Here is a 14,010-nt window from a genome sequence, read left to right on the forward strand (position 1 = left end):
ATGACTTGTTAAATCTTCCTTTTTAACCCTCTTTATTAGGTTTATATATGAAACTGAACACCATAATGGGATTGCAGAGCTTCTAGAAATTTTGGGCAGGTGAGTGTTGCTTTAATTGACTCTGTTCTGATTTGTGTAACTAGATGAATTGAAAAGTTCCCAGGGCGCTGGCACCATGGCCCACAGTTGCGTAGCTGCTGGGGCGATGGAGCAGCAAGAAGTATTGTTAGTCCTATATGGTGTTGAGCTGCTTGCATGTTATAGCTGCACCTATTCAAACAAGTGGAGAGTGTTCCATCACACTCCTGACTTGTGCCTTGTTGGTGGTGAGAATTTGTTCATTAACAGGTTTCATGGAAGACCTGAATGCAAGTTCCAAAGCCTAGGCAAGTGTTAGGTTATTCAACCTGGGAATAGCCTAGCTGAGCTGCATCCTGTGCACACAAGTGCTTTCCAATAATGGTGGGGGTGTGGGGACAGCACTAGGTTGTAATCAGGGACAGGAATCCTGGATAGTTATTTTCCTCAGTCCAACTTGGGTATGCTGTCACCAGCTACTGTCCCAGGTGAGACCAGCCAACTCTGCACAGATCCATGCATTCTGCTGATAGCACAGTTGAGACTGGTTCCTGCCCTGTAAGAGCAAGAACCTGCAGTCATATAGTGCCATTCATTTCCTCAGGATATCACAAAACCTTACACAAACAACAAATAATGTTTTCAAGTTGGAGTCACTGTTGTCTTATTGGCAAATGGCTGCAGCCATTTTGCACATACTGCAGTCCCATAAATATCTGACAGAATCTGGTTTTATTGGTATTGATTGAGGGATAAATGTTGGCCATGACACTGGGAGAACTCCCCTGCTCTCTGAATAGTGCCATAGATTTTTATATTCACCTAGACAGGCAGTCATCAAAAAGATGGCATATGTTTCTTGAAATAATTAATTTATTAGTTCTCAGAATGAGGACGTTGCTGGTACGGCCATTATTTATTGTCCATCATCAGTTGTCCTTGAGAAGGTGGTGGGGAGCCGCTTTCTTGAACGACTGTATGTGGTGAAAGTACTCCCACAGTGCTGTTTGAGGATTTTGACCAAGCTACTTTGAAGGAACGGCGATATATTTCTAAGTCTGGATGGCGTATGACTTGGAGGGGAACTTGCAGGTGATAGTGCCTGTTATCTTGTGCTAGGTGATAGAGGTCACAGATTTGGGAGGTGCTATCAAAGAAGCCCTGGAAATCTGCTGCAGTGTGTCTTGTAGATGGGTACACATTGCTGTCACTGTGCGTCAGTGTTGAAGGTGGTACATAGGGTGCCAATCAGGCGGGCTGCTTTGTCCTGGATGGTGTCGAGCATCTTAAGTGTTGTTAGAGCTGCACGCATCCAGGCAAGTGGAGAGATTTCCATCACACTCCTGAATTGTGCCTTGTAGATAGTGGACAGGCATTGGGGAGTCAGGAGGTGAGTTACTCACTGCAGAATTCCCAGCCTCTGACCTACTCTTGTAGTCACAGTATTTATGTGGCTGGTTCAGTTAACTTTCTGGTCAATGGTAACCCCCAGCATGTTAACAATGGTGTTGTTATTGAATGTCAAGAGAAGTTGGTTAGATGTTCTCTTGTTGGAGATGATAATTGCCTGGCAATTGTGTGCCATGAATGTTTCTTGCCACTTATCAGCCCAAGCCTGAATGTTGTTCAGGTCTTGCTGCATGTGGCCATAACACTGCTTTAGTATCTGAGGAGTTGCAAATGGGACTGAGCACTGCACAATCAGCGAACATCCCCATTTCTGACCTTAAGAAGGGAAGGTCATTGATCAAGCAGCTGAAGATGGTTGGGCCGAGGACACTACCCCGAGGAGCTCCTGCAGTGATGTCTTGGGCTGAGATGATTGGCCTCCAACAACCACAAGCACCTTCAGCATGCCCTCAGCACTGCACTGAAGTATAAGTCTAAATTATTTGCTCAAGCATGTTTGAGGAACTGATGGATATGATAGTGTTGAATCACTGGCACAGAGGACTCTCTGATATAACCGTGTGTCTGTACTAAGTCCATTTAATGGAAATATTCTGGGATGAGAAATTACTTCACTCAGTGTTGCGAATCTTTGGAATTCTCTATCCTAGAGAACTGTGGGAGCTCAGACTTAGAGAATATTCAAGTTAAGCTCAATAGATTTTTAGGGGATTTGTGAATAGTGCAGGAAGGTGGATTTGAGGTAGAAGATAGTCTTACTGAATGGCAGGCTCAAATGGCCTCCTCCTATTTATGTTGTATTTGTTGTTGGAAACCTCATTTTATCTACTTAGAGAAATGTAGTCGGTAAACCAAGGTCCGTGTGTGGCTTCGCTGTTGACTGTTTTAAAGGGTACACATCTGTGTTATGCTGAGTTGTACAGGCCAGAAATATCCTAAACGTGATCCTTGCCAAGCTGGCAGAAGTTTGGGTAAGAGGAGAAATTGGACAGAATTTCTGCCTCAGTACTGCTTACTGGACTGTGCACTGGTGAAGACATGACCAGGTTGGTTGTCAGTAACCTATAGATGCTTGCTGGGCTCAGATACAGTACAGCTACTTGGGTGAGGTAGCAGAGGTCTGTTGGTAATCGTGAACAAAAGTCACCATCTTCTGGAGAAATGGGAAGTGAAAGTTACCATGTGGAGCACCAAAAGGAAGATTTAAACTCCTTTACCTGGTTATTGTGAGATCTTTAAACAGTGCACAGAACATTGATTATATATTTGGTATGATGCGATAAATGTAATGGGCTTAAAAGGAACAGATGGACGTATGGTTCCTAAAAGACTCCAATGCTGGGATTTTCCATGCATCATTTCTGGGTCTGTTGTATACTAATTGGTAATGATGGATTATGATTAGTTCAACAATGCCATTATCATTGTATCATGTCACTACCAAGATAGTAGAAGGTGAACTAGACAGACCTTTTGTCTTTTTTCATTTAACAATTCCCATGTCCCAAAAGAGCTCGGAATATGACTGTAGTCAAACTCAGTGAATAATTTATAGGCAGTGGAATTTTGAATACTCCCGTTAATTGTCGAGGGTTTAATTTCTCTGCATTCTCCTCTTTCCTCGTCCAGTATAATCAATGGGTTTGCATTACCTTTGAAAGAAGAGCATAAAATGTTCCTGATCAGAGTATTACTGCCATTGCACAAGGTGAAGAGTCTCAGTGTCTACCACCCGCAGGTAAGGAATATTTCACCTGCCCATAAGGACTTAATCCTGTCACATGTGCTTTAATATTTTGGAGTTGCTCCCAAGGACTGGTTTGTGACTTTGGGTTGATTGGGAGAAGGAGGGTCCATATAGCTAGAAATGCTGGCAAAGTCCTTTTGAACAAAGGAGGATTTGGTACCTTGACTAGTGTGTGTGTAAGGATCCTGATAGGATTTTGTTATTACAGCCAACCCTATAGTATAAAGGGGATATTGAACTCACTGCAAATGGTTACCGTGTCTGGTTGCTGATTTGGAGACTTTCACTGACTGGGACCCAAAGAATGTCTTGTCTGCCACACTCCTGTTTTTTCCTAGAGGAGCAGTACTGAACAGTCTGGGCCCTACATTCACCCTCTGGCTGCAAGGAGATTCTGAGGGAACATGTTCTCCTGGTTCAGCACACGCCTCAACTATATGCTGTTCTTTACTAACTAGCTGAGTCTTACAAGTTGCTCCTTGCATGTATATGTCAGTGGAGACTGAGTTCCACTTTTGGTTCTTGTAAAACTGACTGGAAAAATTAAGTCTCGACAATCGAAGCTCCCAGTTATTGTGACTGACTCTTGCAGTGGAACTGCTTTCAATTCTGTTTTTCTTTAAATCCAGAATGTTGAAATAAACAGCAAATGTCTTGAGATGTGACGAGAACTGGAGGGATCGTTCTTTCCAGGCATTATCCTTCTTTCTCCTTTTCAGATGCTGTGTCTTTCTAGCATTACCTGTCTCTGGTTCATCACTAAGAAGTGGTTATTTACAAGTTCTGAAAATCCTGCAACAGACCCTGTTGCATAAGTTTGGTGACAATCACATAACCCTAATACTGGAGTTAGGGTGGGGTATATCAGTCTTACAGGATTACAAACAACCCTGCTCTTGTTGTCATGGCCAAACTTGTAGTATAAATGGTAAATGAAGCCCAGTGCAAATTAGAAGTCAATGATAGATTGCAAACCATAGCCCAGTATGTCTGGACATCAGTGAAAATTTCAAAATAAATTGATCTTTTGAAGGTTGGTAGGTAGCGTCCCACTTCTTCCAAGGCTACTACTACCAGTTCTGTGATTGTCCTGCTCCCCTCATTTTTCCTCCCTCTTCAGTGAACTTTCACAGCATTGTGGCCAAGATTGGTAACTGTGTGAGTGACTAAAGCAGTGTCCATCTGTGATTTGAATTTTGTGCTTACCAAAGTCAGGGTTGTTTGTGCTGGCTAATGTAACGCTTGGTTGTTGAAACGCATTGTCTGCATCAAGCAGCCAAGTCAGGTATATCAGGGCAAATGCTTTACTTTATCTCTCCTTTATATCACCAATGTGACATTTTTGCATATCCTACAGCACCCATTTTCTGACATCTGAGTGAGATTGTCAGATGAAAGGTAATTTGTGGCTTTGAGTCCATGCATGGGGCAGTTCCAGAGAATCGCCTGCAGTGACTTATCTTCCTGCTCCTGCACTATTACCTTTTGGAGTTGGTTTTCTCCTGCACCCCCTCAAATGTTTCATCCACATGCTAGCCCTAGACATTGTCCATAAACACTTGGGATTCCACATGTACAGTAACGAAGGCCAGTTCTACCTCACCATCACCTCTCCTGACTCCTCCACTGTCTCTCTAAATTGTCAGACTGCTGGATAAGCAGAAACTTACTCCAACTAAATACTAGGAGGACTGAAGTCATTGTCTTTGGTCCTTGCTACCGGCTCCATCCCTCAACTTGGCAAGTGAGGCTGAACCAAACTGTTTGCAACCTTGTCATCCCTCTTCACCCTCAGATTTCCTACAACTGTGGCTACACTTCAAAAATACTACATTGGCTTTAAAGCACTTTAGGATGTCCTGAGGCCTTGAGTCTTTATTTGAGATGAGCTTCTGACAACATATCCACATCGTCTTCAAGGCTGCCTACTTCCACCTCCATAACATTGTCTGTCTCTGCCCCTGCCTTAGCTCATCTGCTGAAGCCCTCGTCCATGTCTTTGTTACCTCCAGTTTTGATTGTTCCAATGTACTCCTGGCCTCTTCCATTGTTCATAAACTTGAGCACATCCAAAACACTGCTACCCGTATCCTAACTCTCACCAAGTCTTTTTCGCTATCAACCCTGTGCTCACTGACCTACACAATGCCACAATTTAAAAATTCTCATCCTTGTTTTCAAATCCCTCTTTGGCCTCTGTCCCTCTCACTCTAACCTCCTACAACCCTCCACAATCCCTGCATCCTTCAATACTGACCTTTTGTGCCACCATTGGCAGCCATGCCTTCAAGCCCTAAGCTCTGGGATTTCCTCCCTAAACCTCTCCGCCTCTCTACCTTTAAAATCTACCTTTTGTCCAGGTTTTTGGTCACCTGTCCTAGTATCTCTTCGTCTGCCTCCATCCCAGGGTTTTAAAAGAAGTAAGTGAGGAAATGGCAGGTACCCTAACTCTAATCTTCCAAAGTGTCATGATTCGGGAACCGCCCCTTTAGGTTGGAAAACTTAGCATGTTGCTGTTGCTATTTAAGAAAGGTGGGAGAGAGAAAAACTGGGGAATTAGAGACCAGTTAGTCCTAACATTTGTTGTCAGGAAATTGCTCACATCTATTGGATAGGGTGACTGAACACCTTGAAAATTTTTACTTGATCAGAGAGAGCCAGCATGGATTTGTAAAGGGTAGATCATGCCTGACGGAACTGATTGAGTTTTTTTTGAAGAGATGACTGTAGTTGTGGGGCAGGGGAATGTCCATGGCTGTTATATGGACTTGATACAGTCCCTCAAGCTTGTTGGCTAAAGTTGAACTCCTGGAATTGAAGGTAAATTATTGACTTGGTTAGGAAACTGGCTGAGTGGCAGGAGACAAAGAGCAGGAATAATGGACAGGTCCTCTAATTGGCAGGATGTGACTCGTGGTGTCCCCCAGGAATGTGTTGGGGCCTCAACTATTCACTATATTTATTAACGACTTGGATGGAATAAAAAGCCACATATCCAAACTTGACAATGACACAAAGATGATGGCATTGTAAGCAGTGTAGATGGAAGCATAACATTAGAGAGGTATTAATAGATGGACAAAACTGGCAAATGGAGATCAGTGTAGGCAAATGTGAGGTCATCCGCTTTGGACCTAAAAAGGATACCTTTTAAATGTTGTAAAGCAAGAAACAGTGGAGGTTCAAAGAGACCTGAGGTCCATGTGCATGGATCATTAAAATACCATGAATAGTTACACAGAAAATAACCAAAAGGTCTAATGAAATGTTGGCCTTTATATCGAGTGGATTGGAATACAAGGGGGGAGAAGTCATGCTTCAGTTATACAAAGCCCTGGTTAGACCACACTTGGTGTACTGTGAGCAGTTATGGGAACCACACTTTAGGAAAGATATATTGGCCTTGGGAGTGCAGTGTAGATTTTATCAGAATGATACCTGAACTCTAAATGTTAAATTGTTCAGAGTGATTACATCAACTAGGATTGTATTCCCTAGACTTTATAAGGCTAAGTGATGATTTGATCAAAGTTTTTGAAATATAAGGGGAACAGTAGGGTAGATAGAGAGAAACTATTTCTGCTGGCTGGGGAGTCTAGGGCTAGGGGACCTAGTCAAAGAATTGAGTTAAGTCATAGATCAGCCATGATCTCATTGACTGGTGAAATAGGCTCGACAGGCTAAATGGCTTCCTCCTGTTCTGAGGTTTGGTGTCAGATTTTGTTTGATGCACTCCGGTGAAGTGCTTTGGGATGTTTTGCGATGTTAAAGTACTGTATAAATGAGAGCTGTTTCATCCCATCAATCTGAACTGGATTTGAAGCCACTTGCCAGAAGTGAAAGAGTTATTGTAGGTTTTGTTGGGAGCTGGGTAATGTGTGTACTTTGTCATGCAAGTGCTTCTGTTTTTTTGTTAAAGGTCCATATTTAAATTGTGGAAATGGATTCATTTTTTGCAAGGTTGAAGATTTCATAGATGCTGGACTTTGTTTTTGTTGAAAAGGCTCCATGGACATGTTTTTTTACAAGGGTCACTGAAAGGTCTTGTTTGAAAGCAACCTTTTAATAGAAGTCACATCCCGTAAGCTCAATAAACAACAGAAACCTCGGTGACTTGGGGAAGATGTTTACAGAGAAGTGGCATATCAAAATTTATGAGGATCAGGAGGTTCTGACTGGCTGTTTGTGGCTTTGCTTCTGGGATATTGTTTTGGGGTGTGGACTGTTGTTGAAAGTAGTTGAAGATCGTCCTGCCAAGAAAGAAACCCCAGCTCATCTTTCCTGCACCTCTCTAAGAGACACTGAGAGTGTGTCAGCGTGTCTTTCCTCAATAAAAACGGAAAGTAGTGGAAATACTCAGCAGGTCAGGCAGCATCTGTGGGAAGAGAAGCAGAATTAACATTTCATGTCTGTGACCTTTCATCAATTCAGACCAGAAATGTTAACTCTGCTTCTCTCTCCACAGATGCTGCCAGACCTGCTGAGTATTTACAGCACTTTGTTTTTATTTCAGATTTCCAGCATCTGCAGTATTTTGCTTTTATTTTCGCTGCTCTTTCCTCCTGTCTTTGAAAAAACCCTGCAAAACCAGAGTGTGATAGCAGAAGCCCCTGATGCTGCATTTTTCCTGGAAAGCCTACCAGACTATTTCTCGACATCTCCAGAATAAACTGCTTCTGAAAAGATCCCAGTGACCTGTCACTGTATACCCGGACGTCAGACCAAAAGGGACAATTGACATCCTTCCATATCTTCTCTTTTTTTTCTTCAAGAATTAGCAAGTATTTGGCCAAAGTATTCTTTTTTGTCTTTTTTTGTAACAGCTCTGCAGAGAGAATTTTTTTTTCAATGTGTGAGAGTTTGTGTGTGCGGTTAAAAAGGGAACTTTCATATTTCAATCTGTGTGTTAATGCTTTGCTTTTTTACTGGATAAGTCTTATTTTATAATCTGATAATTTTGTTGTTTATTAAATAAACCTGATTGGTGTATTTTATTCTGGGATAAAGAGTAGAGTATATGATTGACTATATTGGTAACTGGTTAAACATTTAAATATATGTTGTGATCTATGGAGAAGTGGAACTAGAAAAGACTGCACTCCTCCCAGCTCGGTCGTAACAACTGAAATACCATGGGCCCGTTTCTGTCTCTGCAGCTGGCTTACTGTGTGGTGCAATTCCTTGAGAAAGACAGCAGCCTTACAGAGCCGGTGAGTACAAAGCAATCAATGTCATCTTCAAGACCTCACATAACTGTTCCTAAACTTGCATGTTGTCATTTTTGTTGGATATTTTTCACCCCATCCCTATACTGAGTGATCTTCTCTCACATGTTTAGATCTACATTGATCTGTTTTCCCATTTTTTCATAACCCAGATGATCATTTTCACACTTGGGGTTCTAAGGTTTGCTGACAGTTGAAAGAAAATCTTTGACCAAGATTCCCTTCCCTCCCCCCACTAATTTCGCGAGTGTCTCCTCCTCATCTCGGCTTAGATATTAATGCAGAACAAAGAACAGTACAGCACAGGAACAGGCCATTCGGCCCTCCCACCCTGCGCCGATCTTGATGCCTGCCTAACCTAAAACCTTCTGCACTTCCGGGGACCGTATCCCTCTATTCCCATCCTATTCATATATTTGTCAAAATGCATCTTAAACGTCGCTATCGTACCTGCTTCCACCACCTCCCCCGGCAGCACGTTCCAGGCACTCACCACCCTCTGTGCAAAGAACTTGCCTCGCACATCCCCTCTAAACTTTGCCCCTCTCACCTTAAACCTATGTCCCCTAGTAACTGATTCTTCCACCCTGAGAAAAAGCTTCTGACTATCCACTCTGTCCATGCCGCTCATAACTTTGTAAACCTCCATCATGTCGCCCTTCCACCTCCGTCGTTCCAGTGAAAACAATCCGAGTTTATCCAACCTCTCCTCATAGCTAATGCCCACCAGACCAGGCAACATCCTGGGAAACCCCGTCTGTACCCTCTCCAAAGCCTCCACGTCCTTCTGGGAGTGTGGCGACCAAAACTGCACGTAATATTCTAAGTGTGGCCTAACTAAGGTTCTGTACAGCTGCAGCATGACTTGCCAATTTTTATACTCTATGCCCCGACCGATGAAGGCAAGCATGCCGTATGCCTTCTTGACTACCTTATCCACCTGCGTTGCCACTTTCAGTGACCTGTGGACCTGTACGCCCAGATCTCTCTGCCTGTCAATACTCCTAAGGGTTCTGCCATTTACTGTATACTTCCCACCTGCATTAGACCTTCCAAAATGCATTACCTCACATTTGTCCGGATTAAACTCCATCTGCCATTTCTCCGCCCAAGTCTCCAACCGATCTAGATCCTGCTGTATCCTCTGACAATCCTCATCACTATCCGCAACTCCACCAACCTTTGTGTCGTCCGCAAACTTACTAATCAGACCAGCTACATTTTCTTCCAAATCATTTATATATACTACAAAGAGCAAAGGTCCCAGCACTGATCCCTGCGGAACACCACTAGTCACATCCCTCCATTCAGAAAAGCACCCTTCCACTGCTACCCTCTGTCTTCTATGACCGAGCCAGTTCTGTATCCATCTTGCCAGCTCACCCCTGATCCCGTGTGACTTCACCTTTTGTACCAGTCTGCCATGAGGGACCTTGTCAAAGGCTTTACTGAAGTCCATATAGACAACATCCACTGCCCTTCCTTCATCAATCATCTTTGTCACTTCCTCAAAAAACTCAATCAAATTAGTGAGAGATGACCTCCCCTTCACAAAACCATGCTGTCTCTCGCTAATAAGTTTGTTTTGTTTCCAAATGGGAGTAAATCTTGTCCCGAAGAATCCTCTCTAATAGTTTCCCTACCACTGACGTAAGGCTCACCGGCCTATAATTTCCTGGATTATCCTTGCCACCCTTCTTAAACAAAGGAACAACATTGGCTATTCTCCAGTCTCTGGGACCTCACCTGTAGCCAATGAGGATGCAAAGATTTCTGTCAAGGCCCCAGCAATTTCTTCCCTTGCCTCCCTCAGTATTCTGGGGTAGATCCCATCAGGCCCTGGGGACTTATCTACCTTAATGCTTAACAAGACACCCAACACCTCCTCCTTTTCGATAATGTGATGACTGAGACTATCCACACTCCCTTCCCCAGGCTCATCATCCACCAAGTCCTTCTCTTTGGTGAATACTGATGCAAAGTACTCATTTAGTACCTCGCCCATTTCCTCTCGCTCCACACAGAGATTCCCTTCTCTGTCCTTGAGTGGGCCAACCCTTTCCCTGGTTACCCTCTTGCTCTTTATATACGTATAAAAAGGCTTGGGATTATCCTTAATCCTGTTTGCCAATGACTTTTCATGACCCCTTTTATCCCTCGTGACTCCTTGCTTAAGTTCCTTTCTACTGTCTTTATATTCCTCAAGGGATTCGTCTGTTCCTAGCCTTCCAGCCCTTACGAATGCTTCCTTTTTCTTTTTGACTAGGCTCACAATATCCCTCGTTACCCAAGCTTCCCGAAACTTGCCAAACTTATCCTTCTTCCTCACAGGAACATGCCGGTCCTGGATTCTAATCAACTGACGTTTGAAAGACTCCCACATGTCAGATGTTGATTTACCCTCAAACAGCCACCCCCCAATCTAAATTCTTCAGTTTCTGCCTAATATTGTTATAATTAGCCTTCCCCCAATTTAGCACCTTCACCCGAGGACTACTCTTATCCTTATCCACAAGTACCTTAAAACTTATGGAATTATGGTCACTGTTCCCGAAATGCTCCCCTACTGAAACTTCCACCATCTGGCCGGGCTCATTCCCCAATACCAGGTCCAGTGCGGCCCCATCCCTAGTTGGACTATCTACATACTGTTTCAAGAAGCCCTCCTGGATGCTCCTTACAAATTCTGCCCCATCCAAGCCCCGAGCACTAAGTGAGTCCCAGTCAATATTGAGGAAGTTAAAATCACCCACCACTACAACCCTGTTACCGTTACATCTTTCCAAAATCTGTCTCCATATCTGCTCCTCTACCTCGTGCTGGCTGTTGGGAGGCCTGTAGTAAACCCCCAACATCGTGACCGCACCCTTCCTATTCCTGAGCTCCACCCATATTGCCTCGCTGCATGACCTCTCTGAGGTGTCCTCCCGCAGTACAGCTGTGATATTCTCCTTAACCAGTAATGCAACTCCCCCACCCCTTTTACATCCCCCTCTATCCCGCCTGAAGCTTCTAAATCCCAGAACATTTAGTTGCCAATCCTGTCCTTGCCTCGACCAAGTCTCTGTAATAGCAACAACATCATAGTTCCAAGTACTAATCCAAGCTCTAAGTTCATTTGCCCTACCTGTTATACTTCTTGCATTGAAACAAATGCACTTCAGACCACCAGTCCCACTGTGCTCCGCAACATCTCCCTGCCTGCTCTTCCTCGTCTCGTCGTCTTACTTAAGAAGTCAAGGCTAAATCTCTGGTGGGGGAATGGAGAGAGATACTTCCCCATTTCCATAGCACAGCTGTAATGTTATTGAGGAAACCATCTTATTCGGGGCATCAGGTGCTTTAAGAGGGAGAACATTGATCTCCAGTAGTCAGGGAGTTGTCACTGGGTGCCACTTGATACAGAACTGATTCTAGTGGTCGCTGATGGGTGTCTGTGATTCAGTTCTGACAGTGCAGAGGTGTTCACTGATGGGTATCTGTGATACAGTTCTGACAGTGTCGGGGTGTTCACTGATGGGTATCTGTGATACAGTTCTGTAAATGTCGGGGTGTTCATTGATGGGTGTCTGTGATACAGTTCTGACAGTGTAGAAGTGTTCACTGATGGGTATCTGTGATACAGTTCTGACAGTGTCGGGGTGTTCACTGATGGGTGTCTCTGATACAGTTCTGATAGTGTCGGGGTGTTCACTGATGGGTATCTCTGATACAGTTCTGACAGTGTCGGGGTGTTCACTGATGGGTGTCTGTGATACAGTTCTGACAGTGTCGGGGTGTTCACTGATGGGTGTCTCTGATACAGTTCTGCTAGTGTCGGGGTGTTCACTGATGGGTATCTCTGATACAGTTCTGACAGTGTCGGGGTGTTCACTGATGGGTATCTGTGATGCAGTTCTGTAAATGTCGGGGTGTTCATTGATGGGTGTCTGTGATACAGTTCTGACTGTGTCGGGGTGTTCACTGATGGGTGTCTGTGATTCAGTTCTGACAGTGCAGAGGTGTTCACTGCTGGGTATCTGTGATACAGTTCTGTAAATGTCGGGGTGTTCATTGATGGGTGTCTGTGATACAGTTCTGACAGTGTAGGGGTGTTCACTGATGGGTATCTGTGATACAGTTCTGACAGTGTCGGGGTGTTCACTGATGGGTATCTGTGATACAGTTCTGACAGTGTAGGGGTGTTCACTGATGGATGTCTGTGATACAGTTCTGACAGTGTAGGGGTGTTCACTGATGGGTATCTGTGATACAGTTCTGACAGTGTTGAGGTGTTCACTGATGGGTATCTGTGATACAGTTCTGTAAATGTCGGGGTGTTCACTGATGGGTGTCTGTGATACAGTTCTGACAGTGTAGAAGTGTTCACTGATGGGTATCTGTGATACAGTTCTGACAGTGTCGGGGTGTTCACTGATGGGTGTCTCTGATACAGTTCTGATAGTGTCGGGGTGTTCACTGATGGGTATCTCTGATACAGTTCTGACAGTGTCGGGGTGTTCACTGATGGGTGTCTGTGATACAGTTCTGACAGTGTCGGGGTGTTCACTGATGGGTGTCTCTGATACAGTTCTGATAGTGTCGGGGTGTTCACTGATGGGTATCTCTGATACAGTTCTGACTGTGTCGGGGTGTTCACTGATGGGTGTCTGTGATTCAGTTCTGACAGTGCAGAGGTGTTCACTGCTGGGTATCTGTGATACAGTTCTGTAAATGTCGGGGTGTTCATTGATGGGTGTCTGTGATACAGTTCTGACAGTGTAGGGGTGTTCACTGATGGGTATCTGTGATACAGTTCTGACAGTGTCGGGGTGTTCACTGATGGGTATCTGTGATACAGTTCTGACAGTGTAGAGGTGTTCACTGATGGGTTTCTGTGATACAGTTCTGACAGTGTCGGGGTGTTCACTGATGGGTATCTGTGATACAGTTCTGACAGTGTAGGGGTGTTCACTGATGGATGTCTGTGATACAGTTCTGACAGTGTAGGGGTGTTCACTGATGGGTATCAGTGATACAGTTCTGACAGTGTTGAGGTGTTCACTGATGGGTATCTGTGATACAGTTATGACAGTGTAGTGGTGTTCACTGACGGGTGTCTGTGATACAGTTCTGACAGTGTAGGGGTGTTCACTGATGGGTATCTGTGATACAGTTCTGACAGTGTCGGGGTGTTCACTGATGGGTGTCTGTGATGCAGTTCTGACAGTGTAGGGGTGTTCACTGATGGGTGTCTGTGATACAGTTCTGACTGTGTAGAGATGTTCACTGATGGGTATCTGTGATACAGTTCTGACAGTGTAGGGGTGTTCACTGATGGGTATCTGTGATACAGTTCTGACAGTTTAGGGGTGTTCACTGATGGGTATCTGTGATACAGTTCTGACAGTGTCGGGGTGTTCACTGATGGGTATCTGTGATACAGTTCTGACTGTGTAGAGGTGTTCACTGATGGGTATCTGTGATACAGTTCTGACAGTGTAGGGGTGTTCACTGATGGGTATCTGTGATACAGTTCTGACAGTGTCGGGGTGTTCACTGATGGGTATC

General features: G+C 44.3%; 1 protein-coding gene across 6 annotated transcripts in view; it reads left to right on the top strand.

The window, feature by feature from the left end:
* ppp2r5d (protein phosphatase 2, regulatory subunit B', delta) overlaps positions 1-14,010 on the top strand; it is a 352,877-nt gene that overhangs the window by 150,789 nt on the left and 188,078 nt on the right. For 5 of the 6 annotated variants that reach the window (XM_068028209.1, XM_068028221.1, XM_068028226.1 and 2 more), the window contains 3 exons: positions 40-99; positions 3,118-3,226; positions 8,392-8,445. In XM_068028209.1, the coding sequence (XP_067884310.1) occupies positions 40-99; positions 3,118-3,226; positions 8,392-8,445 (223 nt within the window). The remainder of the gene's footprint in view (positions 1-39; positions 100-3,117; positions 3,227-8,391; positions 8,446-14,010) is intronic. The other variant, XM_068028214.1, reaches the window with a different exon arrangement.

Source organism: Heterodontus francisci, chromosome 3 (genome assembly GCF_036365525.1).
Source record: "Heterodontus francisci isolate sHetFra1 chromosome 3, sHetFra1.hap1, whole genome shotgun sequence".
Taxonomy (NCBI): domain Eukaryota; kingdom Metazoa; phylum Chordata; class Chondrichthyes; order Heterodontiformes; family Heterodontidae; genus Heterodontus; species Heterodontus francisci.